The sequence below is a fragment of the Pongo pygmaeus genome, chromosome 4, assembly GCF_028885625.2.
Source record: "Pongo pygmaeus isolate AG05252 chromosome 4, NHGRI_mPonPyg2-v2.0_pri, whole genome shotgun sequence".
NCBI lineage: Eukaryota > Metazoa > Chordata > Mammalia > Primates > Hominidae > Pongo > Pongo pygmaeus.
In genome coordinates, this window is record NC_072377.2 from 182,979,629 (window position 1) to 183,005,966 (window position 26,338).

The 26,338-nt window shown below is 55.8% G+C and overlaps 1 protein-coding gene across 1 annotated transcript in view; it reads right to left on the reverse strand.

Moving 5' to 3' along the window:
- Positions 1 to 649: 649 nt before the first annotated feature.
- The window catches only part of COL23A1 (collagen type XXIII alpha 1 chain), a 347,240-nt gene continuing 321,551 nt past the window's right edge, over positions 650 to 26,338 (reverse strand). The window contains exons 10-29 of the mRNA XM_054487618.2: positions 25,796 to 25,831; positions 25,305 to 25,331; positions 23,305 to 23,331; positions 21,065 to 21,109; positions 20,407 to 20,469; positions 19,894 to 19,938; positions 18,486 to 18,563; positions 16,038 to 16,091; positions 13,593 to 13,637; positions 12,673 to 12,762; positions 11,592 to 11,654; positions 11,168 to 11,233; positions 10,919 to 10,945; positions 9,772 to 9,834; positions 9,635 to 9,688; positions 9,323 to 9,349; positions 5,994 to 6,047; positions 5,694 to 5,780; positions 3,181 to 3,219; positions 650 to 2,441 (exon numbers count right to left, since the gene is read on the reverse strand). Coding sequence (XP_054343593.1) covers positions 2,439 to 2,441; positions 3,181 to 3,219; positions 5,694 to 5,780; positions 5,994 to 6,047; positions 9,323 to 9,349; positions 9,635 to 9,688; positions 9,772 to 9,834; positions 10,919 to 10,945; positions 11,168 to 11,233; positions 11,592 to 11,654; positions 12,673 to 12,762; positions 13,593 to 13,637; positions 16,038 to 16,091; positions 18,486 to 18,563; positions 19,894 to 19,938; positions 20,407 to 20,469; positions 21,065 to 21,109; positions 23,305 to 23,331; positions 25,305 to 25,331; positions 25,796 to 25,831 — 993 coding nt within the window. The 3' untranslated portion in view covers positions 650 to 2,438. The remainder of the gene's footprint in view (positions 2,442 to 3,180; positions 3,220 to 5,693; positions 5,781 to 5,993; positions 6,048 to 9,322; positions 9,350 to 9,634; positions 9,689 to 9,771; positions 9,835 to 10,918; positions 10,946 to 11,167; positions 11,234 to 11,591; positions 11,655 to 12,672; positions 12,763 to 13,592; positions 13,638 to 16,037; positions 16,092 to 18,485; positions 18,564 to 19,893; positions 19,939 to 20,406; positions 20,470 to 21,064; positions 21,110 to 23,304; positions 23,332 to 25,304; positions 25,332 to 25,795; positions 25,832 to 26,338) is intronic.

A 26,338-nucleotide genomic window follows, 5' to 3' on the forward strand; every position in this document is an offset into this window, starting at 1 on the left:
CTCGAACTCTCAACCTCAGGTAATCCGCCCGCCTCAGCCACCCAAAGTGCTGGGATTACAGGCGTGAGCCACCACGCCCAGCCCATGGCCCTTCTTGTCTAGACCACCCTGGGTGTGCTTGGTTTTGTCATCTGTAAGAGGGTCTCTCTCTTAGTTGTTATAGGGACCAGCTGTGATGAGAGAAGTGGGAACACTTTGCAGGACTGTGGCCGTTGCTCAGCAGCCTTGGAGTCAGGAGGAGAGATGAAAATCAGAATTGAGGGTGCTTCTGGGTGAGCCTACATTCTTTGCATACTCTGCACTGGATCCTCACAGAACCACAATCTGAGTGGTAAGTAGTGCCCTCTCGTTTCACAGCTGAGGTGGCAGTTTGCATTTTTTCAGAGGGCTGCAACAGGATCTACGATTCCGCATTTTCTCCTTGAAATATGATGTTGACACTTTCCCGTGGAGAGGTGGGGTCTAACTCTCCTCCCTCCACTCTTTCAGAAAGTGACACCACATGACTTCTGAGACTCGGCCCTAAACGGTGACACCGCTTCCAACTGGCTGACCTGGGACAGTCACTTTTGGAATCCAGCCACCATGTGGGAGGCAGCCTGAGTCACGTGGAGAGGCCACCAATAAGTATTTGCCATCTGAGGTCCCTGCTATAGCCACAAGCAATCACCATGTGAGAGTCTCAGTGAGAAGCACCCACACTGAGCCCATTAACCAGACTGTACAAGAGAAATCAAAATGATTTTCTTTTTCTTTCTTTTTTTTTTTTTTAAAGAGAGGAATTTCTCTATGTTGCTCAGGCTGATCTTTAACTTCTGGGCTCAGGCAGTCCTCCCGCTTCAGCCTGTCCAGCAGCTAGGACCACAGGCACGCATCAACCCACCCTACTAATGTGTTTTAATTCTTTACTTTTGGTAGAGATGGAGTCTCACTATGCTGCCAGCCTGGTCTCGAACTCCTGGGCTCAGTGATCTTCCCACCTTGCCCTCCCAAAGTATTGGGGTTCAAAGAATGAGCCACTGTGTCTGGCCAAAATGACCATTGTTTTAAGGCAACAAGTTTTGGAGAGATTTGTTATGCAGCAGTCTGGTAACCCCAATAGAGGAGCACACAGGGCCTCAGTTTGACAGGTAGTGACTTGCCAGAGGACTCAGCTGATGTGTGGCAGGACCAGGCAGTGAATCTGTGTCTTCTGAACTCCAAATCCCATCTTTGCCCTGACCCTGAACCTCCTCCTTTGGTTTCTGGGGCGGCTCTTACTCAGGGAGAGTCCCCTTTTCCCTCCCCGCCCAGCAGTGGCCAGGATGAAACCACAGCCAGAGGTGCCCCAGGGGCAGTCCACAAGGACAGGCACACCCAGACACGCACTTGGGGTTTATTACACACAGTGATCTCCATCTACACGGAAATGGAAGGCAAGCAGCCAGGATGGAGCTGGTTGCTGGGAACACTTGCTGGAGGTGGAAAAGCCTCTCGTCAGAGTGTGGGTGGGTCTGGTGGCAGGCCCCCTGCTCAGGCCAGCTGGGAACCAGCCCTGAGCTTCGCTTTGCCTGCACAGCCCACCTAGAGAGCCATTTTTGGCCAGAGTTCTGGGTGGGAGACTTGGGGCCAGTGAGACCCAGACTCTGCGTGGGAGGCCTGCCTCCCTGGGCCAGGCCATGTCCCATCTTGTCCCTCTCTGGGTGATATGGAAACAGAGACAGGAAGTAGCAGTCACTCCAGGCTGGGCCCCTCCATCCCCGACACTCTGCTCCCTAGAGCTGGGTCCACATCACAGCGATCACAGAGCTCAGCCACTACTCCTGGCCAGAGGACATGTGCTGTCATGGCAGGCTGGCCTCCTGAGGCCTACTGAATGTGGTAGGAGCTACACCCTCTTGGGGGATTTCCACTCACTGCTACCCGGGCCCAGCTGCAAGTGCTGGGCGAGTCTTGTCCTGGTGCCAAGTCTTGTCCAACTGTAGAGGCAGCTGGTTGTGGTTGAGTCTGGAGGCTGGTGAGGCCGGGAGCAGCAGCAGCCGCTGTTCCACCCCTGGGTCTTCTTGGATAGGGTATGTCCCAGGGACACCAGAGTTTTGGGGGGCAGATTCTTACAGGGCAGTACCACAGCTGAAGAGTCTCTCTGCTGATCAGGTGACTGAAGGCCCAGCGTAGCATCTTTCTAGCCTTGCCTGAGCCAGGTGCTTCTACCTTCATCTCCTTCCTGGGAAAGCCCAGGCCCGAGGGTGCCCCTCAGGTACACATCTCCCTGGTTTGGCCTGTCCACTTTCCGGCAGCTTCACATGCCGGTAGCTCTGGGGCTGGGTGGCGCACACTTGAATGTTAAAAGGCCACAGGTAGCGCATTCCATGAAAAAAGATCAATATATTACTGTTTTGTTTTTACAAAAATTAAAAATGTCCACACGGATCTGTACAGGTGTGAGCTGGGCCTGTGGGTCACTGGAAGAGGAGGAAGAGACTGAAGGTGATGAGGAGCCCGAGAAGCTCCGCCCCCATCCAGGCCACCTTGCTCTGGCATCCCCCATCCTGCCCATTTCCTCCTATCTTCCCTCCCCCGACTCCCTCTCTGTGGGCTGGTTTGGACAATATCCCAGGAGGCACTGATGGCTTTGCCCTGCCTGGTCCAGGCGTCAGTTGAGTCCATGTGACCCACAGGATGGCTTGTACACCATCACCCAGGACCACAGCCCCACACCTCACATGCAAGATGAGGGAGTCAAAACCAGGGCCATGATGGGAAACTTGGCTATTCAGTCACTGTGCAGGAAGCCGCGGACACCCAGAGGTTTGAGTGACAGCACCCAGGCTCTGGGGCCCTCCCCATTCCCCCACCCTCCCCGCCTCCCCCTCCCTCCCCGCCTCCCCCTCCCCCACCCTCCCCGCCTCCCCCTCCCCCACCCTCCCCGCCTCCCCCTCCCCCACCCTCCCCGCCTCCCCCTCCCCCACCCTCCCCCGCCTCCCCCTCCCCCACCCTCCCCCGCCTCCCCTCCCCCCCTCCCCCGCCTCCCCTCCCCCCCTCCCCCGCCTCCCCTCCCCCCACCCTCCCCGCCTCCCCTCCCCCCCCTCCCCCTCCCCCACCCTCTCCGCCTCCCCCTCCCCCACCCTCCCCCGCCTCCCCCTCCCCCACCCTCCCCTGCCTCCCCCAGGCCTGCCCTGGAGACTCTTCCCTGCACAGTACCTTATGCCAGCAGCCAGGCACAGGCAGCCCGTCGGGGCCCTGGAAAGGAAGAGGGTTTCAGTGATGGGGATGGGGCCTGGGGAGCTCCTCTATACCCCACATGCACTCCCTTGGTCTGTAGGGAGGTGCAGGCCAGGGAGCGGCCATGTGAGACTGCTGGGCCCTACTGAGGCAGGGCCACAGTGCCTCCTCTGTCCACCCAGGTAGTAGGGTCATGGGGACACGACGGCCTCTCACTGAGCTTGTCCTGAGTGTGTTCCCTCTGTGCTTTGTGGGGACTGCTGTGCAGTGGGCAGGAACAGGAGGGCACTAGGAAGGGATGGGCATTGTGCCAGGCATGCACAGGCTGGCCTGGGTCCTGCCGAGAGCTGTGTGTTCCTGCCTGATGTGACAGTGACTCTGGCTCCTCATCCTGGGGCCTGCGAGCTTTCAGGCCTTGGGCAGGAATGGCTCCTGGAGGGTTTTAAGGACGGCCCAGGAATTGGCATCCTGCTCCAGCCTGTGCTGGCCCTGGACAGGGCAGGCTCAGGTTGCTGGGGGTTGGGGCTGGGCCTGGGGTGGGGCTGTCTAGCGGCACCTGTGGTGCCCACTCAGCAGCCAGACATAAGCAGGGTCCGGGTTTCCTCAGGCAGCCTGGAGGGTGGGGAAACTGGAGAGGAACAAAGACTGACTCATCAGGGACGCCAAGGCACAAAACATGTCATTCTGTTCCAAAGCACAGGCACGAGCCTCAGACACTGGGCATCCCCTGGAATATTCCCCTGTGTACACCAGCGACCAGGCTAGGGACCAAAGGGAAGGTGGGGAGGAGGGCAGAATGGAAAGGCAGAAACGAGGAAGGCCGGGGCAGAGCCGAAGGCCCTGGCTGCCCTGAAGGCCCACACAGCACACGGCACACGGCACACAGCAGGCCAGACCGCCTACTGCAGGGCATGGCCCATTGCCCCTTGCAGGGCCTCGCCAGCCTGGTGCCCCTCTCCGGCCTCCGCACGTGGGATTCTCCTGTTTCAAAGGAGACAAGGGCTTACTGATTTGGAGGGGAGTCCTGGACCAGGGCCCGGAGCTGCGGGGTGGGGCCACCCTGCACCTGCTGTCCCCGCCCTTTCTGTGCGCTGACCACTTCGCTCTTCAAGTCCTTTTCTCATTGACTTCTCAAAACTGTCCGAGGGGAGCGGTATCCCCCACTGCAGGGATAAGGACACTGAGGAACAGAGGCCAGAGGTCTGGGAGGGGGTCTGTAACTCTGGCACCGCTGGAGGTTGAGGCCGGCCTGCACACGTCCCCGTGGAAGCCCCCCTCCCCATTCCTGTGGCTGGACTGGCCAGGTATGAGTATCTGTCCAGTTTTAGTATGAAAACCCAGCTGTTTTGTTTTTCCTGTCTTTTCTGAGCTCCACTGGAAGAGTGTGACATGTAAACCCTCCCTACTTTCTAGAAAAAGGAACTAGGCAGGGCACGGTGGCTCACACTTGTCGTCCCAGCACTCTGGGAGGCCAAGGTGGGACAATCGCTTGAGCCCAGGAGTTCAAGACCAGCTTGGACAACATTGCAAGACCCCAGCTCTACAAAAATTAAAAATTAGCTGGGCATGGTGGTGCATGCCTGTAGTTCTGGCTACTCGGGAAGCTGAGGCAGGAGGATCACTTGAGCCTGGGAGATGGAGGCTGCAGTGAGCCATGATCGCACCACTGCGCTCCAGCCTGGGCGACAGAGTGAGACTCTGTCTCCAAAAAGAAACAAAGGGAGCTGACTTTTGAATTGTGGTTATTTCAGGCACTGGACACGGGCTGGTGGGCTACCAAAGGCTACTGAGAGCGCAGGGAAAGAGGTAAAGGAAGGGTGTGGGGGCAGGCAAAGGGGATGTGGGGAAGAGGGAGGTGCTGCCCCAGCCCAGAGAGACTCTTCTGGGAAGGAGGAAGGAAGGGGAGGGAAGGAAGGAGCCAGCCAGAGAGGTCACACTGGTCCCACCGTCTATGTTTGGGGAAGCTGAGTTTCAGCCCAGCTCAGCCTCAAGCCCAGTGGGAGTCAGACCCCGACTTCCACCCCAGGCAGCCAGAGCGATGGGGCTGAGCACTCACTGCCTCCGCCCCCAGCAGCAGCGTGTCTGTGCTAACTTCGGTTCCCTCCGCAGGGCCCAGCCCCCTTCCCAGGGCACCGCTGATGGTACTGATGACTCCAGGTAAAGCCCCTCCACTCCTGGTCTAGCCCCTGTCCACCTCCAGCCCAAGATGGCCCACAACGGGTTCCTACTCAAGCCAGGCCTGTCCTGGGGGTGAAGAATGAGGGGCTGGGTTCCCTGAGTCATGCCCATGGTTGGAGGTAGTTAGGACCAGAGCAAGAGGAACTGTGATGATGGCAGTAGCAGCAGCAGTGGCCCTGACAGTGAGGAAGGCCAGTGCGTGACCAGTGGGGCCTCTGGGACTTGCAGCTGAGCTCTGAGGACAGGGAAGATGTTGGTCTGACCCTGGCTGGAGGCCAAAAAGACCTGGGGCAGGGCCCTCCTCCGACACCTACCACAGGACACGGCTGGTCCAGGCCTGGTGGTCCCGGCTCGCCCTTCTGGCCCTTCACTCCTTTCCGGCCGGGGATCCCTCGCTCTCCCTGTGCAGGAGGGGAGATGGTGGTATTGGCCATGGCTGCCAGGCTCAGGAACCTCCAACACCTCTCTGAGAGAAGTGCCTTGGGCCAGCCTCCCCCTGCCTCCCGCCCGCCTGCCCGGCCTAGGTTCTCTCTGCCTGTTTCACCTGAGCCTCCACTCCCACCTGCCTCCTTCCCCCTTTCCTCCTGCCCCAGCTCCCATCCAGCTGCCCTCACCTTCTCTCCACGCTCGCTCCGATCACCTTTCTCTCCTCGGGGTCCAGGGAAACCCTGACAAAAGGATTAGAGGCTAAACCCGAAAATGAGGCTGGAGGTTTGCCCCTCTGTTATTGGCTCATCTCCGTTCCTCTCCCATCCACACGCCCACTTCCCCCCCTGCATATTCGTGGCACACGCTGGCCTAGCCCTAGCTGTAGGTGACACACTGCTGGGTACAAGGCTGATGTAGGAAGAGCATGCATTTACGATGCCAGCCGGGCTTGCTCCAAAGTAGTCGCTGGACACCAACACTCAGGCAGAGCTGCTGGCAAGGGGCTGTCTCTCACATCACAGACGCGGCTGGCACTGGTCTAGGCTTGGCTGGGGACAGAGACCCCGGAAACCATGGAAGTTTTGTCATTGTCTGATGGGATGAGAAATGGTGACCTCTGTTCTGTGCCCTTGGCTCAACTTCCTGCACACCCATCTGTCCATTCATCCATCTGTCCATCCACCCAACCAACGTGGCTTAACATCCACTAGGAAGCAGGCTGTCAGCTGGACACTGGGGACAGAGAATTGGATTCATTATGGCCGGGCGCGGTGGCTCACGCCTGTAATCCCAGCACTTTGGGAGGTCGAGGCGGGCAGATCACCTGAGGTCAGGAGTTTGAGACCCACCCTGGCCAACATGGTGAAACCCTAAAAAACACAAAAATTAGCCGAGTGTGGTGGTGTGCGCCTGTAATCCTAGCTACTTGGGAGACTGAGGCAGGAGAATGGCCTGAACCTGAGAGGTGGATGTTGCAGTGAGCCGAGATCGCACCACTGCACTCTGGCCTGGGTGACAGAGTGGGACTCTGTCTCAAAAAACAAAGAGGCTGAGCATGGTGGCTCCCGCCTGTAATCCTAGCACTTTGGGAAGCCAAGGTGGGCAGACTGCCTGAGCTCAGGAGTTGGAGACCAGCCTGGGCAACACAGTGAAACCCCATCTCTCCTAAAATACAAAAAATCAGCCATCCTAGCGGCGTGCACCTGTAGTCCCAGCTACTCGGGAGGCTGAGGCAGGAGAATCGCTTGAACCCAGGAGGCAGAAGTTGCAGTGAGCCGAGATCGTGCCACTGCACTCCAGCCTGGGTGACAGAGTGAGACTCCATCTCCAAAAAAAAAAAAAAGAAAAAAGAAAAAGGAAACAATTTTAAAAAGAGAATTGGATTCGACATGGTCCCTTGTTCATGTATAACGGGGCAGGCAAGAGAGTGCTGATGACAGTCAACGCTCAGTGACAGAGAGGTGTGAAATAGGGGTGGTGGGATTCTGGGGGGAAGGGCTCTTCTATCACAGGTGGGGGTCAAGGGGAGTTTCTCAGCACGGTCCTCATTACAGCTGGGCCTGCTGGGGTTGAGGAGGGGCCCGGCATTTACCAGGTAGAGCAGGTGGGCATGGCTTTGAGATGCCACCCTGAGAACCAGGCCTCCTAGAAGGCAGCTGTGGCCACGTTCATGGTGGCATGGCGTCTCCTTAGCTCCACCCCCAGCTGGGCCCAGAGCCTGCAGTTGGTTCAGCATTGTCCTCTCCCATCCCTTCCCATTGATGGAACCCAGCCCCCCAAGTCAGAAACCCAAGCTACAGCTCTTCCTTTCCCTCGTCCACAGTTGCTCTCCCAGGTAATGTTCTCTTTTTTTTTTGAGACAGAGTCTCACTCTGTTGCCCAGGCTGGAGCACAGTGGCGCGATCTCGGCTCACTGCAAGCTCCACCTCCTGGGCTCACGCCATCCTCCTGCCTCAGACTCCTGAGTAGCTGGGACTATAGGCACCCACCACCATGCCTGGCTATTTTTTTTTTTTGTATATTTAGTAGAGACAGGGTTTCACTGTGTTAGCCAGGATGGTCTCAATCTCTTGACCTCGTGATCCGCCCGCCTTGGCTTCCCAAAGTGCTGGGATTACAGGCGTGAGCCACTGCACCTGGCCAGTAATGTTTTCTTTTTAGAGTCTAGGGTGGACACCAGAGTCCTTGCAGCCCTGCATCTGGTCCTATGTCCCTCAAAATAGCTACCCTATTTTCCTGACAACAACCTCCCTTGTCACAACCCACTGATTCCACCCCAGTCCGTGGTCTGACTAGTCAGGGCACTGCATTCCTATGGCTAAGTGACAGTTCAGCGTTGACCCAACTGGGACCAGGGAGAGCCCATGAAACTTCCTGTAGAACACTGGAGTGAGTCAAATTTTCTTTCTTCTTAGTTTGGGCCTGGGAGGATGCTGGTCTCGAGCTGCTGGCTTTACCTCACCACCACGTGGAACTTGATTTCCACAGGGAAAGCAGACAAGACAGGGTGAAAGGCTGAGTTGTGTTGACACAGTTGAGCCCTGGATCCATGTGTTGAACCTCCAGATTTTTCAGTTATGAGTAATTTTAAGCCAGTTTAAACTATGTTTTCTATGTATGCTACCAGAAGAGACTTGATATAATCAGCCTGGGCTAATACTTCCCTTCCTCTTCTTCTCAAATTACTGCTCTAGCTAAAGCCTTATTATCTGTCACCAGGATACTGCAACAGGCTCCTCACTGCTCTCTTCACTTCCTTGCTACAATGTATCATCCATCCATCCATCCATCCCTCCACTGCCATCATCATCCATCCATCCACTCATCATCTATCCATCCATCCATCCATCCATCCTTCATCCATTATCCATCCATCCATCCATCCATAGTGGGATAGATAGATGAATGGATGGATGAGTCCATTCAATCCTCCACCCATGCATCCATCATTCTTCCATTATCCATCCATCATCCATCCACCCACCCATCCATCATCCACCCACCCATCATCCACTCATCCATCATCTATCCATCCATTCACCCATCCATCCATTCACCCATCCATCCATCCATTCACCCATCCATCCATCCATTCACCCATCCATCCATTCACCCATCCATCCATCCATTCACCCATCCATCCATTTATCCATCCATCCATCCATTTATCCATCCATCCATCCATTTATCCATCCATCCATCAATCCTGCATCCATTATGCATTCATCAATCCATTGATTCATCCTCCATTGTCCATCCATCCTCCATCCATCCTCCATCTACCAATGTATCCATCCATTATCCATCTATCAACAATCCATTCATCTATCCACAAAGGACCTACTCTGGGTCGTGCACTGGACTTGGCAATGGGGACACAGGGGGAACCAGTCAGTTGCAGTCCCAGCCCTGGGGAAGGGGGTCACACTTGAGTAGCCAGATCAGGTTACTGCATGAGGGCAGAAGATACACACAAGAGGCACCCAATTACTCAAAGTGATGATAAGACACTTACATCTAGTCCTGGCTCCCCGGGTCTGCCCTGAGGAGAGACACAGAGTGGGTGAGAGGGGTTGGGGAGGGGTGCTGGGAGCACAGCTGCTGCGAAGTCCAGCCCTGTGCGTTGGCCACAGACATGGGGGCAAGGAGACCCACCAACCACGCAGGCATAGATGGAGGCCGGGACAGACCTGGCATCCACAGAGCCTGAACTCTGGCCCTGTGAAGTGCAGGGACCCAGTGAGGTACAGGGTTGGGGTCCCCGGGCTGAGCGCCACCATGACCAGGTGGCCATAGTTGGAGAGGGAGTTCCGAATGAGGCGGTTACCTTCTCTCCTTTGGTTCCTGGCAGCCCAATAAGGCCCGGTGGGCCAATTGGCCCCTGGATAGAAAAGGAATGAGTCAAGAGGCATGCTAGCTACAGGAATTAACACCTTTGGGACAAACAAGGTTCGTGAGACTCACAGGCAGGCCGCTGGGGCCTCTCTCACCCGACGCGCCCTTCTCTCCCTTTGCTCCATCCAAGCCCTGGAGGCAAAAGAGGGAAATCAGTCAAGGGGAAGGAGTTAGACAGTAGGACAGGCAAGCCTGGAGACTGCAAGGGAGCTGGGATGTGGACAGAGGAACAGATCAGGCTCCGCCAGGCCTGGCCCCAGCTTACTCCCTGGTGAGGGTGATCAGGAGGCGCTCTGGCCATGCGCATTGCGCCTTTTCCCGAACAGGCTCCCTCAGCCCCATGGAAGGTGATTAGGGTCACACCCATTCCAAAGACGAGGAAAGCAGGTGCAGAGAGGGGCAGGAGCAGGTGCAGAGAGGGGCGGGGACAGGCCCAGCCACACAGCGGGAGGCAGCAGAGCTGGGTCCCCATCAGGCTTCTGTGGCAAGCCTTGGACCCTGTCCCTGATAGCAGCTGCCTCTTTGAAACATGAACTGTGGCGGCCTTAAGAGAAAACAGAACCAGAAGCAGTGCATCTGGTGGGGCTGCAGGCTCAGGCCTGGGGTTCCATGATTCTCAATCCCACATCTGGCCTCTGAGCTGGGGAAGCAGAGATTTGCTCACGCCAGGAGGGTGGTGTGACAAGGAGTGAGGCCAGATGGCCTCCCCGTCTGTGTCTGCCTCCCTGGGGCAGGGCATGCAGGCAGGCCACACTCGAGGATTTAATGTAAGAGCAGGGAACACGCCATTATGTAATATACACCAAGCCCAAGACTTTGTGCTCAGACTGTGGCAGCTGAGAGACAGATGTGTGTGGGGTGGGCTGGGATGGGGAAAGGTGGGGACAGTGCAAGGAACTGACAGGCACAGAGAAAGGAGAAGGGGACAAGCAGTAGAAACAGCTGGTAGTGGACCTGAGGAGGACAGAGGGACAGACTGGGGTCCCGGGCAGAGGGAGAAAGTGGAGAGGAGAGCCTCAAGTATGGAGAGGGGGGCACTGGCCTCGACGACATCGGGGAGGTTATGTCCTGGGGACTTGGGATGTTCAGGCGCTGGGAAGACTCAGGGATGGGCCAGGGCGGAGTGTCAGGCCCTTTGCTTTGCCCATTGGCAAGGCTCTTGGAAACTGCCCAGGCGGTGAGTCTGAGGCCAGTAGAGGGGTCTATGCCCACTCACCTTGGGACCCTGGATTCCCTGGAGGCCCTGCAGGAGGAGGAAGCAGATGGGAAGGCTGGCTCCGGACCCTCTTGCAGTGGCCACTTGCAGGCCCCTGGGGCCCTGTCCTGGGCTCTGCCCTCTGCCCATGTGCCCCTCCCTGAATGAAGAAGCCCGCTCTCTCCTGGGTCACGGCTCTGGGACCTAGCCCCCACCCCGCCTCTTGGTTTCCTGGCTACTTCAAACCAAACCAAAGCAAACCGTCCTTACCGTCGGGCCTGGGGGGCCAGGGGGGCCAGGGGGGCCAGGGGGCCCTGGCTCCACTATGAGCTGAGCCTAGGGAGCGTGAGAGACAGGTTAGTCATCCACCGCCTGTCACCCTCACCCACCCGCACCTGAGCTCATCGCACACTGCTGGATCGAGAGTCTCCTTCCTGCCCCCAGAGGGCAGAGTCTGGTGAGCGGGTGGGAGCCGGTCTGTGGAGCTTATAGTGAGCCGAGGTTGTGCCACTGCACTCCAGCCTGGGAGACATGGTGAGCCTCTGTTCTCAGAGGGGCCTCGCTCCCCTTACTCTCCCTCCCCTACTGCCCTGGGTTTGCTCAGGCCAGGTGGCCTTTTTGTCCCAAGGCTCAGGGTCCCCACCCAGCCTGGGCTGGGTGTTGGGGGAAGCCCTAATCCCCCACACCCCCTTACCAGGCTCTCCTGTAGGCTGTCAGACGCCAACTCCCCCTTCTCCCCCTTGAGGCCGTCAGCACCCTGCAGGACAGCATGGCCTGTGAGTCCTTTGTGTCCAGCACCTGTATCACCACCCACGGTGCTTAGTTACCTCCCTTCCTCCCCCACGTAGCTCCTGAGAGCGGCCATCAGTTATAGCTGTTGCGACGGAAACGTTTTCCCTAGATCCATGTACCACGCCCCGGACGGTGAGCAGCATGGGCTTGAGAGAGCACATGAGCAGCCGAACAGGTTGTTTTCCTGGGGTGCAGGGAGCAACCAGGGGCTCTGGAGCAAAGACCCCGGGGTCAAACCCCAGTGTCCTCTCTAGCCCAGTGATCATCAGGGATGGACAGTGGATGTGTCCCAGTGGTGGCGTAACACCTGGTGGCTCTTCCAGTCGGGCCACAAAAGCAACGAAAATGATGAGGACAACAGTGGGTATTTGCTGTGTGCCAGCCACCACTGTCAGCCCAGCCACGCATGCCCTTGAGGGAGGGGAATGATCACCCCCACTTTGGAGGTAAGGAAACCGAGGCCCCAGGAGGTTTGGAGGTGAGGAAACCGAGGCCCCAGGAGGTTTGGAGGTGAGGAAACTGAGGCCCCAGGAGGTTTGGAGGTGAGGAAACCGAGGCCCCAGGAGGTTTGGAGGTGAGGAAACCGAGGCCCCAGGAGGTTAGGTTGCTCGCCCAGGGTTCCAGAGTCAGCCAGGACGGAGCTGGATGCAAACTTGGGCAGTTTAGGTCAGAGCACGTGGCATAACCACCTGGCCAGCGCACTCCCATGGCCACACCTCCTGATTTTACCTGCCATCTGAGGCAGGTGGAAGGCTTCTTCCAGACGAGGAAGTGGAGGCCAGGAGAGAGGAGGACAGTGCTGGCCCAGAGCCTAGAGTGTCCCCGGCCGGCTGGGCACTGAGACCGCAGGGCTGTCAGGGACACGCCCTGGCCTCCCCACAGCACGGGGGGCACACAGTCACCTCAGGGCTTCCACACAGGAGGCGTAATGTGTGGCCCAGCCCAGCCACATACCGGGAGGCCGGACCAGCCCAGCCACATACCGGGAGGCCGGACAAGCCCATCTCGCCTGCTTCCCCTTTGAGTCCCGCTGGCCCAGGCTCTCCTGGATCTCCTTTCTGTCCTTTGGGACCCTGAAAGCCACAAGAACAAGGGATGAGTGGGGCTCAGGAGGTCCCCTCCCTTCCCCCCCAGCAGGTCCCCAGAGCTTAGTTCATGCTAGGGCCCCACTTTCTCTTTGTGGGTCCCCACCTCCAGCCACAGTGACTGGGAGCCTTAGCCCAATGCAGTAGGTGTGGGGGTGGGGCACAACGCCACTCCTGGCTCATTGTATCCAGGTGCGGGCACTGCAGGGCAGGGGCTGGGGCAGACGGGTGGAGCATGTGAGCCTGGAGCTGCCCCTCTGGAGGCAGTCATGGGGCCAGCTCTGTGCTCACATCTCAGAAGCTAGTGGTGGGACTCCCCACCCCCACAAACTCTTCCAGCCACCGAATCCCTTCATTCAACCAATTACGTAATGTCCAGGATGAGACACACACTGCGGACCCAGAGGGAAAGACTCACCCTTGAATAGCAAGTGACCCCACGAATATGCTTACGTCTGTATAGGATATCTCACACACACACACACACACACACTCACACTCTCTCTCTCTCTAGAATTGGGGCAATACCTACAATGCTCTTCGCGTTTGTGGCTTTTCACTATGTGCCAGGCACTGCACTGAGTGTTCTCCATACACAGAGTTACTCAGCCCTGCCTGAGAGCGGGCAACTTGCCCGGGGCCTGAGGGCGGACCAGGGTTTGCACACAGGCAGCCTGGTGCCAGAATCCATGATTTTTGCCTCTCTCACACATGGTCTTTCTCTAACTCTATGCACACATGCACACGCATGCACACACACACACACACAGCCCAATACCAGGCACTGGCATCACCAAGGAAATGAAAGGCCCAGAGACCTTCTCTCCATCGATTCCTGGGGCACCAGGCAATCCGAGCTCACCCTGGAAGGGAAGAGATGGCAAGAGGGGTTATGCCTTCCTTTCCTAGAGAGGTGTCAGCAGCCAGAGGGCCAGGACACACTGTGCACCCGGCCCAGGGTGGGTCTTTGCAGTTGGACCTCTATCTGTGCCAGGACCCACCGCCTCCTCTGTTTCCTCAGCCCATCACGAGCAGATGTAGCCCATGGCTATCACCTGTAAGTTGTTATGTCACAGATTCGGGCGCTGAGGCTTGGAGGGTTAAGTGACTTGCTTCAGGCCACAGAGCCCAGGAACAACGATGTCGGGGCCAGATCTGCCTGACTTCAAAGTTGTTGGCTCTTTCTCTTGAGATAAATGGGCAGGATGCAAACACATGGTGCAGGTCACAGGGTGTGCAAGCTGTCCACCTGCCGGACTGGTGTGCTGTCACAGGGGCTGGGTTTTCAGTTCTTTATTTTTAGCTGGTGGATATTTATAAAACACTACACCCAATAGCAGCTAAATATACATTTAATTTGTGTGCATATAAAACATTCAACAAGAAAGAACACTTTGTTTGACTCTAAAACAAGTTTTAATACATTAAAAAGATCAATATTATATTAAAAAGAATATGTTTTGGCTGGGCATGGTGGTTCACACCTGTAATCCCAGCACTTTGGGAGGCTGAGGTGGGTGGATCACCTGAGGTCAGGAGTTTGAGACAGCCTGGCCAACATGGTGAAACCCCCTCTCTACTAAAAATATAAAAATTAGCTGGGCTTGGTGGCACAGGCCTGTAATACCAGCTACTTGGGAGGCAGAGGCAGGAGAATTGCTTGAACCTGGGAGACAGAGGTTGCAGTGAGCGAAGATGGTGCCACTGCACTCCAGCCTGGGCAAAAGAGCAAGACTCCATCTCAAAAAAAAGAGTATGTTCTCTAACCGCAAGATAATTTTTTTTTTTTTGAGACAGAGTCTCGCTATGTCTCCCAGGTTAGAGTGCAGTGGCACAACCTCGACTCACTACAAGCTCCACCTGCTGGTTTCAAACAATTCTGCTGCCTCAGCCTCCCAAGTAGCTGGGATTACAAGCGTGCACAACCACGCCCAGCTGATTTTTGTATTTTTAGTAGAGACAGCGTTTCACCATCTTGGCCAGGCTGGTCTTGAACTCCTGACCTTGTGATCCACCCGCCTCCACCTCCCAAAGTGCTGAGATTACAGGCGTGAGCCACCGTGCCTGGCCGCAAGATAATTAAATAAGAAATTAATAAAATATCTGGTCAGCGGGATACATTAAATATGAAAAAAACTAAAAAAAGCAAGATACCTGGGAAAAAATCTCCAAGTATTTCTAAATCCCGAAGTATTCTCTAAATAATCCATGAATAAATCAAAAGAGAGCTTAGAAATTGTTGAACTGAATAAAAATAAAATTCAACATATCAAGGTTTGTAGGATGCAGCTAAAGCAGATATGCTTATAGGAAAATTTATAGCTTTAAAAAAAGTTTTAGATTCAGGGGGTACATGGGCAGGGTTGTCACATGGGATTGCACGATGCTGAGGTTTGGGCTTCTAATGATTCTGTCACCCAAGGGGTGAACATAGCACCCGATAGGTAGTTTTTCAACCCTTGCCCTCCCTGCTCCTCCCTTTTGGAATCTCCAGTATTTATTATTCCCATCTTTGTGTCTGTGTGGACGCAATGTTTAGCTTCCACTTTTAAGTGAGAACATGCAGTATGTGGTTTTCTTTTCTTTCTTTCTCTTTCTGTCTTTCTCTCTCTCTCTCCTTTTCTTTTCGTTTCTTTGTTGTTTTTTTTTTGAGACGGAGTTTTGCTCTTGTTGCCCAGGCTGGAGTGCAATGGCGTAATCTTGGTTCACTGCAACCTCCACCTCCTGGGTTCAAGCGATTCTCCTGCCTCAGCCTCTCAAGTAGCTGAGATTACAGGCATGTGCCACCATGCCCGGCTAATTTTTTGTATTTTTAGTAGAGACAGAATTTCACCATGTTGGCCAGGCTAGTCTCAAACTCCTGACCTCAGGTGATCCACCTGCCTCGGCCTCCCAAAGTGCTGGGATTTACAGGTGTGAGCCATCACACCCAGCCCATTTTCTTTTCTGTATTAATTCACTTAGGATAATGGCCTCTGGCTGCATCCATGTGGCTGTAAAGGACATGATTTCATTCCTTTTTATAGCTGCATGAATTTTCAGTTTAAATGTATGAATGAGGCTTCCCAAGGAAATCTCCCAGAGTAGATAGAGCCCAGGAAGAAGGCACCCAGCCTGGGAGCCGAGGCCTTTTCTCTGAGCTCCCAGAAGCCAGGCCAGGACAGCCGGAGGGAAGTGGAACAGGGTCACACAGCAGACAGGAAGAGGGAGGTGGGCCCTGGAGACAAATGCTTGGGGGACCACATAGCTGCATCTGCACTGACCTTGGCTCCAGGGATCCCTGGTGGCCCTGGGGGCCCCTGTGGTCCGGGAGGCCCCTGTGTGTGAAAGTGAAGCCAGTCAGTGTCATTGGTTAGGCAGGGCCTCCCTTCCCTGCCCACGCAGCTCCCCACCTGGAACCAAGTCCCTGTCCAGCTGAGCTGAGCAGGGGCAGGGTCCTTGGGGACTGCTTCTTCCCCAATCAGGTCAGGCCACACTGTGCAAGGCTTTATCTGGTGGCCCAGGCTTGGGGGAGGCCAGGAGGTGGCACCCAGCATTTGACAAAACACCAGTGTCTGCTGCCATGGACGGCCCTCTGCCCCAGTCCAGATTTCTTCACGATGTTCCCCTGCTCAAGATCTTGCTTTGGCTCCCTATTGCCTCTCGAAGCAAGCTTAAATCCCCTGCTGGCATTCAAGGCCTGCCAAGAATGACATCCCCAATGGTGGCCCAGCACCACCGTCTCTGACTGTCCTATAAGCTCTCTGACCTTCTGGCTCCGCTGCCTGCTATCTGCTGGGCCTAGGGAGTTCCTTAGTCTTGCAGGTAGGGGTGGAGCCTCCAGTGTTCCCAGGTCCGACCCCACTCTCAAGTTCCTGTCCTGATCCAGGCTTTCCGCAGGCTACCTGCCACCAGGGCCCAGCTGGCCCCCTGCTCAGCCTCCACACTCCCCTCCCCTCCCTTCCGAAAAACTGCACCCCACCCAGCCCCTGCCACCAGGGCCCAGCTGGCCCCCTGCTCAGCCTCCACACTCCCCTCCCCTCCCTTCCGAAAAACTGCACCCCACCCAGCCCCTGCCCCACAAGCTCGAGGTCTCTCCCCTCCCGCCTCTCTATTCTGTACCCTTCTTGTTGGTGTCCCATTGAGACGTCCCTGGCCTCCATCTTATCTACCCTCCTCTAGGCCCAGGCCCAGGACCTCCCTACCTGGGGTCCCCCTGCTCCAACACCTGCTTTTGTTCACTGTCCATATCATTCCCTAGCTAGCCTTCCCTCAATATGTTTTTATTTTTTATTTTATTTTTTGAGATGGACTCTCCCTCTGTTGCCCAGCCTGGAGTGCAGAGGTGCAATCTCGGTTCACCACAACCTCTGCCTCCCAGGTTCAAGCGATTCTCCTGCCTCAGCCTCCCGAGTAGCTGAGACTACAGGCGCTCACCACCACGCCCAGCTAATTTTTGTATTTTTAGTAGAGATGGGGTTTCACTATGTTGGCCAGGCTGGTCTCGAACTCCTCACCTCGTGATCCACCTGCCTCGGGCTCCCAAAGTGCTGGGATTATAGGCGTGAGCCACTGTGCCCGGCCGTGTTTTTATTTTTTTAACATCATCCCCTGCATGGACTATGGCTGCCTGCTGCCCATCAAATTGAGTCAGCATCTCAGTCTGGCATCCAAAGTCCATCTCTGGCTGGGCGTGGTGGCTCACGCGTATAATCCCAGCACTTTGGGAGGCCGAGGTGGGAGGATCACTTGAGATCAGGAGTTTGAGACCAGCCTGGCCAACATGGTGAAACCCCATCTCTACTAAAAATACAAAAATTAGCTGGGTGTGGTGGCGCATGCCTGTAGTCCCAGCTACTTGGGAGGCTGAGGCAGGACAATTGCTTGAACCTGGGAGGAGGAGGTTGCAGTGAGCCGAGATCACACCCAGCCTGGGCGACAAGAGTGAAACTCCATCTCAAAAACAAAAACAAAACAAAGTCCATCTCCCAACTCCCTGCACTCATAGGGCTTCTTCCACAAGGCTCGGTCAGCCTGGGACACACCATGCATGTGCCTGCCGTCTGGGCCATGCCATGCCACGCCACGCCACACCATGCATGCCTGGGGGTGGGTGCCACAGTTACTGCCAACTTGTACTTCCCCAAAGCCTGTAGGAGATAACCGGAAATGATGCTCAGGTGGGGCCAGGGCCCCATTCCCAGTCTGGTCTCTGGTGACCACTCCTTCCTCACTCACTTCCCTTCTGGGGTACCCATGAACTGCTGGCACCCAGTGCCTCTCTCCACTGGTGGTAAGTCCCAAGTTTACCAGCGACTGGGCTCAGAGGTCACACATCTCCCAAGGCTCTGGGGGCGGAGCTTGCCACTCTCATCCTCCCCATGACATCATTAGAAGACCTAGCCCTCCAGCCTGTGTCCTCTGGGAAGGTCCCAGGAGACACTGGTGGGAACAGACCCCAGGAAATGCTCTGCCTCCTGCCCCTGAGCGGGGAGCTTCCCTTTTTGACTTGGCCTCTAGGGAGCTCGGGGCCACACTCACAGGGGCTCTCTGAGGCAGGTCTCAACATAGCCCTGATTTCCACATTGGGTGCCTGGTAACAGTTGGGGTCTTTGTGCTAAGCTGCCTCTAGTCCGTTGTGTAAAAAAGTGCAGGATTAATCACAAAGGGAGTGATTATTCCCTAGGGAAAATCATATCTAAGGCACATCCTGGTCCCACCAGGAACACTACCTTGAGGGCGTCCAAGATCCTGCCATCATAGTCGATCACCACTGTGTCTCCCTGCTCGCCCTTGAGGCCTGGGGCACCCTGAGGCAGGAAGAAGAGTAAGAATTTCAGGGAAGAGCTACACTGAGGGGCAGGGGGTGAAGTGGCAGCTGTCCCTGCATCACACCCAGAGAGAAAGCAATGGAAGAGCCTCGTCACCCAGGCTGCACGAATGCCCCTCCCCAGGGTGGATGGAGGGAAGGGGAGGCAGGCCCTGGCGCCAGCTGAGGGACCTGTTTCCACCTGGTCTGAGGGGCGGTTGTAATTGCCCTCATGTGGGCGTTCAGGCCTGACCCCTGAGTTCTCAGGGGCAAATGGAAAGCCTGATTTTGATGTGACGCTCTTCAGATTTTTAAATGTTGGCAACAAACAGAAAAGCCCCAAACCCTCCAAAACACAAAGACATGAGCAGGCTGGATCTGTTCCCTGTGCCTCCATTTCCCAGCCTCTGGTAGAGGCTGCACACACCACGCACCCACACGCCTATTCCCGCCTGGTTACAGGTGCATGTCAGCATGCCCATGCCTGTAGGCTGCACACTCATTGTGCACACTCACACGTGCACGCATGGCTGCTGGCCAGCCCTTCCCCTGTGAACCTCACTTCCCCACCCAGGCTGCTCTTTGCTTGGGGCACAGTGAAGGCTGGGGAGCGCTTTGGTCCAGACCCGAGCCAATCCCTTGTGCAGGCTGGAGACCCTTGCCTGGGCCTAATTTGCCAGCCCTCCCCCGTCCCCAGTCACAGCCTGCCCAGAACTGCCTGGCTCACTGGCTGCCTAATCCAACCCCCTCCCCCTCCCTACCACCTGCACAGCCAGGCAGAGGCTCAGATCCATTTTTTTTTGGAGGAAGAAGCCAGCCTCTGGGAGCATGAGGAGACAGAGCCGAGGCCAGGATCCCGGACGTCACCCTAAAGGTAAGGTATGTTGATAGGGGCTGGTCACAAAAGATCTGGGGCAGGCTGGGGCGCTGTGCTCCTGGTGGCAGGGACAAACCTCCCTGTGGGGTGGGGAAAAGGCAAGACCTGGCCCACTGCGGCAGGATCAGGCATACGACAAACAAAGGACCTGTGTCTGAATACATAAAGAAAGGAATTTAGATGGACATGCGCTCGAGGGGACCGAGAGAGATCTGGCTTCATAATAGCAGGTCGGGACTCTTATTTTTATACTTCCATATTTGAACATTTTACCCAAAAAAAACACGTACTGTGAATTTTCAAAAATCACTAATACATGAATTTTAAAAGTAAAATACTCCCAGTTCCTGTAGCTCCACTGCTCCTCTGGGGTCTCTGTGGGGACAGGGGCTTCTGAAGCTATGGGGCCCCTAGATCTCATCCCTGAGGCCTCGCCTGAGAGGTGGCAGCTTACCCGGGGCCCTGCAGCTCCATCCGTGCCTCGGTGGCCAGGCTCCCCCTGTGGAGACATGCAGTTGCAGCCAGAGGTGCAGCTGTGAAGCCAAAACACACCTCCCACGACCCTGCCCCCAGTCCCCTCTTCCCAGGAAGGCCCAGGGCCCGAGTGCTGGAGCCCTAACAGCCGAATGTATGAGAACAGCACTCCAGGAACGGGGCTCCTCCAGGGGCCTGCGATACCCTCCTCTGACATCACTTCGTATAGAGATGGGGACGCTGGTGTCCAGGAGCCTGAGGCTGCATGGTGAGTTGGCCGCAAAGCTGGGCACCAGTGGAGGCCTTGCCACTCACCCAGATTCACCACCGCTGTCCCCACACCAGCTTCTGACAGTGCTGAGGGAGACCCCTGGGTCAGGCCCTCCTGGGACTTAAAAGGGCAAATTAGAGCTGAAACCACATCTCCCACTCCCGACTGGGTGAAGGTCTAGGCGGGGCCCGCAGGCGCCAGAGCAGCGAGCTCTCACGTCACCTTTGGTCCTGGGGTACCGTCCATGCCATTCTCTCCCCGAGGCCCCACGCTTCCTGGCTCGCCCTGAAATAGAAACAGCTGCAGTGAGAACAAGTGCGAGACGGCACATGGCGGGTGCCTTGGAGGGGGGGTGTGCCTTGGGGCTGCCTGAAACCTTGCGATTAGGCCTCCTGGCAAATTGTTACTGAGTCCATGGGGGGTGTGGGCGGATGGACCTCAGGGCTCTCCCTAGCCCAGGGGACTCAGGACCACGGCCGCCACCTTCTGGTGTGGGCCTTGGCACTTACTTGGGGCAGCTCAGGGGCTCAAGGGACATTTTGGAGACTGGCTGGCCAGGATTTGGTGGCTGTTGCAAGGGGTTGGGGGAGCAAGGCGTGAGGATGACACCTAGTTCCTGGCTTGGGGACAGGGCAGAGAGTGAGGCCCCCTAAGATGGAAACAAGAGGGCTTGAGGGAGTGAGGGAGGCACATGGCCCAGGTGAGACGCTGGGCCTGTTGTGTGGTGGGGCCGCGGCCTTCCTCTGCCTCTCTCCGGCCTGCGCTGGGCACTGGCCTAGGATCCCGTGGTGCCAAAGGTCCAGGGTAGGGACTTCACTAGGTAGACAGGAACCACGGGAGGTGGGGGCAGGCGGCCACGAGAGGAGGGGCAGATACTCACCTTGGGCCCTGGTGGTCCAGGCTGGCTTGGTGTCCCATCATCGCCCTGAGGAGAAGACACCTGGGGCTTGCCGGTCAGACCCTCGGGTGGCCAGTGGGCCCCTCCCTCCTCTGGACTTCCCAGCACACCAGTCTGCTCCTGGCACCTGCACTGGCACACGGTACCAGGCAGCTCCTCCCCACCCTCCTTGCCCCTCCAGGGCAGGTGTGGGGTCAGACCCATCTGTGTGTCCCCTGTCCCCACCAGCCCAGGGCTGGCATTTGCAGAAAGAACGCATGGGCAGGTGAATGAGGGTACATTCATCCATTCATTCCCCCTGTGGGCTAGGCAGCTGAGGTCCCTGCTCAGGTGGAGTCAGAGGAGGCCAAGGAAAATGTTCAAATAAATACAAGGTTGGCTGGCACGGTGGCTCACACCTTAATCCCAGCACTCTGGTAGGTCAAGGCGGGAAGACTGCTTGAGCCCAGGAGTTTGTGGCTGTAGTGCCCCATGATGGCACCTGTGAACAGCCACTGCCCTCCAGCCTGGGCAACAGGGCAGGACTCCATCTCTACAAAAGCCAGAAAATAAAAAATTAGCTGGGCATGGTGGCACATGCCTGTAGTCCCAGCTATTTGAGAGGCTGAGGTGGGAAAACTGCCTGAGGCTGCTGGGAGCTGTGATCATGCCACTGCATCACAGCTTGGGTGACACAGTGAGATCCTGTCTATATATATATATATATATATATATATATATATATACACACACACACACATACACACATGCAAATAAATTCTAGGCACCATGTCAGGAAGCGGAGTAGTGTTGAGAAGAGAAGAGGATGGCCTGGTGGTGAGGGACTGCAGGGAGGGCTTGTTTCAGCAGGTGGCCAGGGAAGGTCTCCTGGAAGATGGGAGGGTTTTTTTTTTTTTTTTTTTTTTTTTTTGTAAGACGAGTCTCGCTCTGTCGCCCAGGCTGGAGTGCAGTGGTGCAATCTCGGCTCACTGTGAGCTCTGCCTCTGGGTTCATGCCATTCTCTTGTCTCAGCCTCTCGAGTAGCTGGGACTACAGGCGCCCGCCACCACGCCCAGCTAATTTTTTGTATTTTTAGTAGAGATGGGGTTTCACCGTGTTAGCCAGGATGGTCTCGATCTCCTGACCTCGTGATCAGCCTGCCTCGGCCTCCCAGAGTGCTGGGATTACAGGCTGAGCCACCGCTCCGGGTCTAGTTTTTTGGTTTTTGAGACAAGGTCTCGCTCTGTTATCCAGGCTGGAGTGCAGTGGCACAGTCATAGCTTACTACAGCCTCCACCTCCTGGGCTCAAGCGATCCTCCCACCTCAGCCTTGGAAGTAGCTGGGACTACAGATGCAGATGTGCCACTGCACCTGGCTAATATTTTTGATTTTTAGTAGAGATGAGGTCTTGGTGTATTGTCCAGGGTGGTCTTTTTTTTTGTCTTTTTTTTTTTTTGAGACGAGTCTCACTCTGTCGCCCAGCAGGTTGGAGTGCAGTGGCGCAATCTCAGCTCACTGCAACCTTCTCTTCCCGGGTTCAAGTGATTCTCCAGCCTTAGCCTCCAGAGTAGCTGGGATTACAGGCGCCTGTGACCAAGCCTGGCTAATTTATTTTTGGATTTTTAGTGGAGATGGGGTTTCGCCATGTTGGCCAGGCTGGTCTTGAACTCCTGATCTCAAGTGATCCTTCTGTCTTGGCCCCCTAAAGTGCTGGGATTGCAGGCGTGAGCCAGTGCACCTGCTGGCCTTGGGGGAAGGTTTTGCTGAGACCTGAATGAGGTGAAGGAGGAGGCTGGCCCAGGAGAAGAGGCCGGGAGGATAACGCTCATTCAGTGGTTTCAAGCTTGAGCTCACATCAGTGGCACCAGGGGCTGGTCAAACAAACTCTGGCCCCATCCCAGAATCTCTGATTCAGTGGGTCTGGTGGGCCCCAGGACCACACTTTGAGAACTAGTGCCCCCGGCCCTGAAGTGGGCATGAATTTGATGTGTTTGAGGAAGGGAAAGAATGAGTGAGTGAATAAATGAATGAATGAAATGAATTCTGGCCTCAGGGAGAGTGAGGACAGAGCAGCCACCTGCAGTGAGGGCTCAGGGCTGGTGAAGAGAAGGCCACCTTCCCTGTGGGTTGGCTCCCAGCCCATCCCGTCCCCATCCCCATCCCCATTCCGTCCCAGCCCCTGCCCTTCTCTCCAGCCACTTCCCAACATTGACGCGGAAGCTCCTCCATCGGCCCCTCTCACCTTCTTTCCAGGTACTCCAGGCTCACCCTGGGGGAGGCAATGGGGGGTTCAAGAGCAAGGTCAAAACCATAGGAATGTGGCCCGGACCCCGGACCTCTTGTTCCTCGGGTAGAAGTGGCACTGATGACCCGTGCCCAGGGCCAGCCCAGAGACCCCTGAATGCTTCGGAGAGCTGCGGTGGACAGTCTTGAATTCCACTTCTGAGCCACTCACTCCCAAGCTCAACGACCCTGGGCAAGGCACTGCTCTTGAAAGTGGAGAGGTGACTCCTGCCGTCTCAGAGGGTTTTGGAGGATGAGGCACTGGCTAAGCAAGCTCTTTCCCATCCTTCCTCTTCAGGCCAGAGGCTCCGTCTCCGTCAGCGAGGACCAGAGCCCACCTCCCCACCCACACCGTCCCCAAAGAGGGCGAAAATGAAAGAGCTGACATCTGCAGAGGCTGGACAAGCTAACACGGTGGGAAACCACGTCCACGTGAAAACCTGCACATGGACGCTGACATCAGCTTTACTCAAAACTGCCAAAACCTGGAAGCAGCCAACATGTCCTTCAGTGGGTGGGTGGGTAAATAAGCTGTGGCTTGTCATTCAATAAATAATAAACCCAGACAGGGACTGTCATTCCGTGCAGAAAGCAATGAGCTGTCAAGCCATGAAAAGACATGGATGAAAGGTCAATGTGTATTACTAAGTGAAAGAAGCCGATCTGAAAAGGCCACACACTGTCTGATTCCAACTAGATGACACCTGGGAAAGGCAAAACTATGGAGACAGTGAAGAGAGATCAGTGGTGGCCGGGCGCGGTGGCCCACGCCTGTAATCCCAGCACTTTGGGAGGCTGAGGTGGGTGGATCACCTGAGGTCAGAAGTTCGAGGCCATCCTGACCAACATGGTGAAACCCCATCTCTACTAAAAATACAAAATTAGCCAGGTGTGGTGGCGGACGCCTGTAATCCCAGCTACTTGACAGGCTGAAGCAGAAGAATCACTTGAAACCAGGAGGCGGAGGTTGCAGTGGGCTGAGACTGTGCCATTGCACTCCAGCCTGGGCAACAAGAGCGAGACTCCATCTCAAAAAAAAAGATAAAAGATCAGTGGTGTCAGGGGCTAGGGAGAACGAGGGATGAACAGGCAGAGAACAGAGAACGTTTGGGGCAGAGTAAATACTCCATGACACCACAGTGGTGGATACTTGTCAACACACATTTGTCCAAATCCAGAGTGCACCACAGCAAGAGTGAACCCTAATGTAAACGACGGCATCTGGGTGATGGTGATCTGTCCACACAAGCGAATCATCTGTAAAAAGTGGGGGATGTTCACAGCGGGGGAGGGGGATATGGAAACGCTGTACTTTCCATTTAGTTTTGTTGTGAAATAAAAACTGTTCTAAAAATAAAATCTATTTGGGCCAGGTACAGTGGCTTACACCTGTAATCCCAGCACTTTGGGAGTCCGAGGTGGGAGGATAACCTGAGGTCAGGAGTTCGAGACTAGCCTGGCCAACATGGTGAAACCCCGTTTCTCCTAAAAATACAAAAAATTATCTGGGCATGGTGGTGCACACCTGTTGTCCCTGCTACTCAGGAGGCTGAGGCAGGAGAATTGTTTGAACCCAGGAGGTGGCGGCTGCAGTGAGCTGTGATCGTGCCACTGCATTCCAGCCTAGGCGACAGTGAGACTCTGCCTCAAAAGAATAGAAAATAAAAAAAAAAAAAAAAAAAGGAAAATCTATTTGAAACCAAAAAGCTAACATGTTTTATGATTCAACCCTCGCAACTCAGTGTGAAAAAGGCAGGAAAGGTTTACTATGCCTCCATTTAACAGGTGAGTAAACTGAGGCCCAGAGAGATGCAGTAACTTGACCATGGTCCAGGAATTTGATCTCCTGACCCTACTGCCTTGGCTTCACTAGGGGTAGGGGGAAGAGACAGGAGGTGGTGATGGGGGAGTCCATCTCACCAGATTTGGGGAGGGGCATGGGGAATGAGGAGTACTCACCTTGGGCCCTGGGGGTCCCTTTGGGCCCTGGAACAAGAGAAGAGAAGGTGTTAAATGTCATACTGGAGGCTACTCCTGGGCCTGTCCTTCTTAGCATCCTGGCTTTGTAAAAGGTGACACCAATCCCAGAGAGCAGGAGGCTGGGCTGCCATCAGAAGCAGGCTGGAGCTGCCCACCCTGGGCCTGAATCCTCAAGCCTGGGACAGCTTCTGCATTAGGGCTCAGGTGGTGGCAAGTGGACCGCAGCCTCCGCACAAGAATGTGGAACTACTGGAATCCCCCTGGCTGGTGCCTCACTCAGCCATTTCCCCAGGGTGGGTGGAGGGGCCGGTGCACAGGGGTGCACACACATGCAGACATGTACATGCAGAGGTGCGTGCACACACACACGTGTGCGTAACCCTGCTGTCGGCATGTATGGGAAAGGGGCTTCCAGGTCTGGGAACCACGGTCCTACCAGCCCAGGCCTCTGGAATGCCCTGGATACTGACCATCTCGCCGTCTTGTCCGGGCTCTCCTTTGGGGCCCTGCAGAAGTGTGAGGGGACAGCAGTGAGGGAGGCAGATTGTCACATTGAACTGAGCCCAATTCTCAGGCCAGACCCCGGGCTGGGGCTGTAAGTACATTATCTTATTTCATTCTTGCCAAACCTGAAGAGCGAGTATCACTGTCCCCACTCCACAGATGAGAACGTTAGGCTGGGGAAGCCACTGGCCTGGTGTGACAAGTAATGGATGAGCCAACTGAGCAGCTGTCCTGGGGGAACCTGGCGGCAGTTTGGTGGGGAGATCCATCTGACTTGGGGGGAACCCTGGTGGCAGTTTGATGGTGGCGTGGGCTCCACACTGAAGGGAAGGACAGGCTGGGGTTTCTGGGTTAGGGAAACGGGTAGTAGGATGGGGCCTGGCCTCCAGACTTTGGAGACCCTGGGAGGAAAGCTGAGGCTGAGATACTAATGGGAAGCACGAGGGGCAGGGCTGATAAAGGTCTGCAGAGACAGTGTCCCCAGAAGGGTCTCAGGCTCAGGGTTGAGT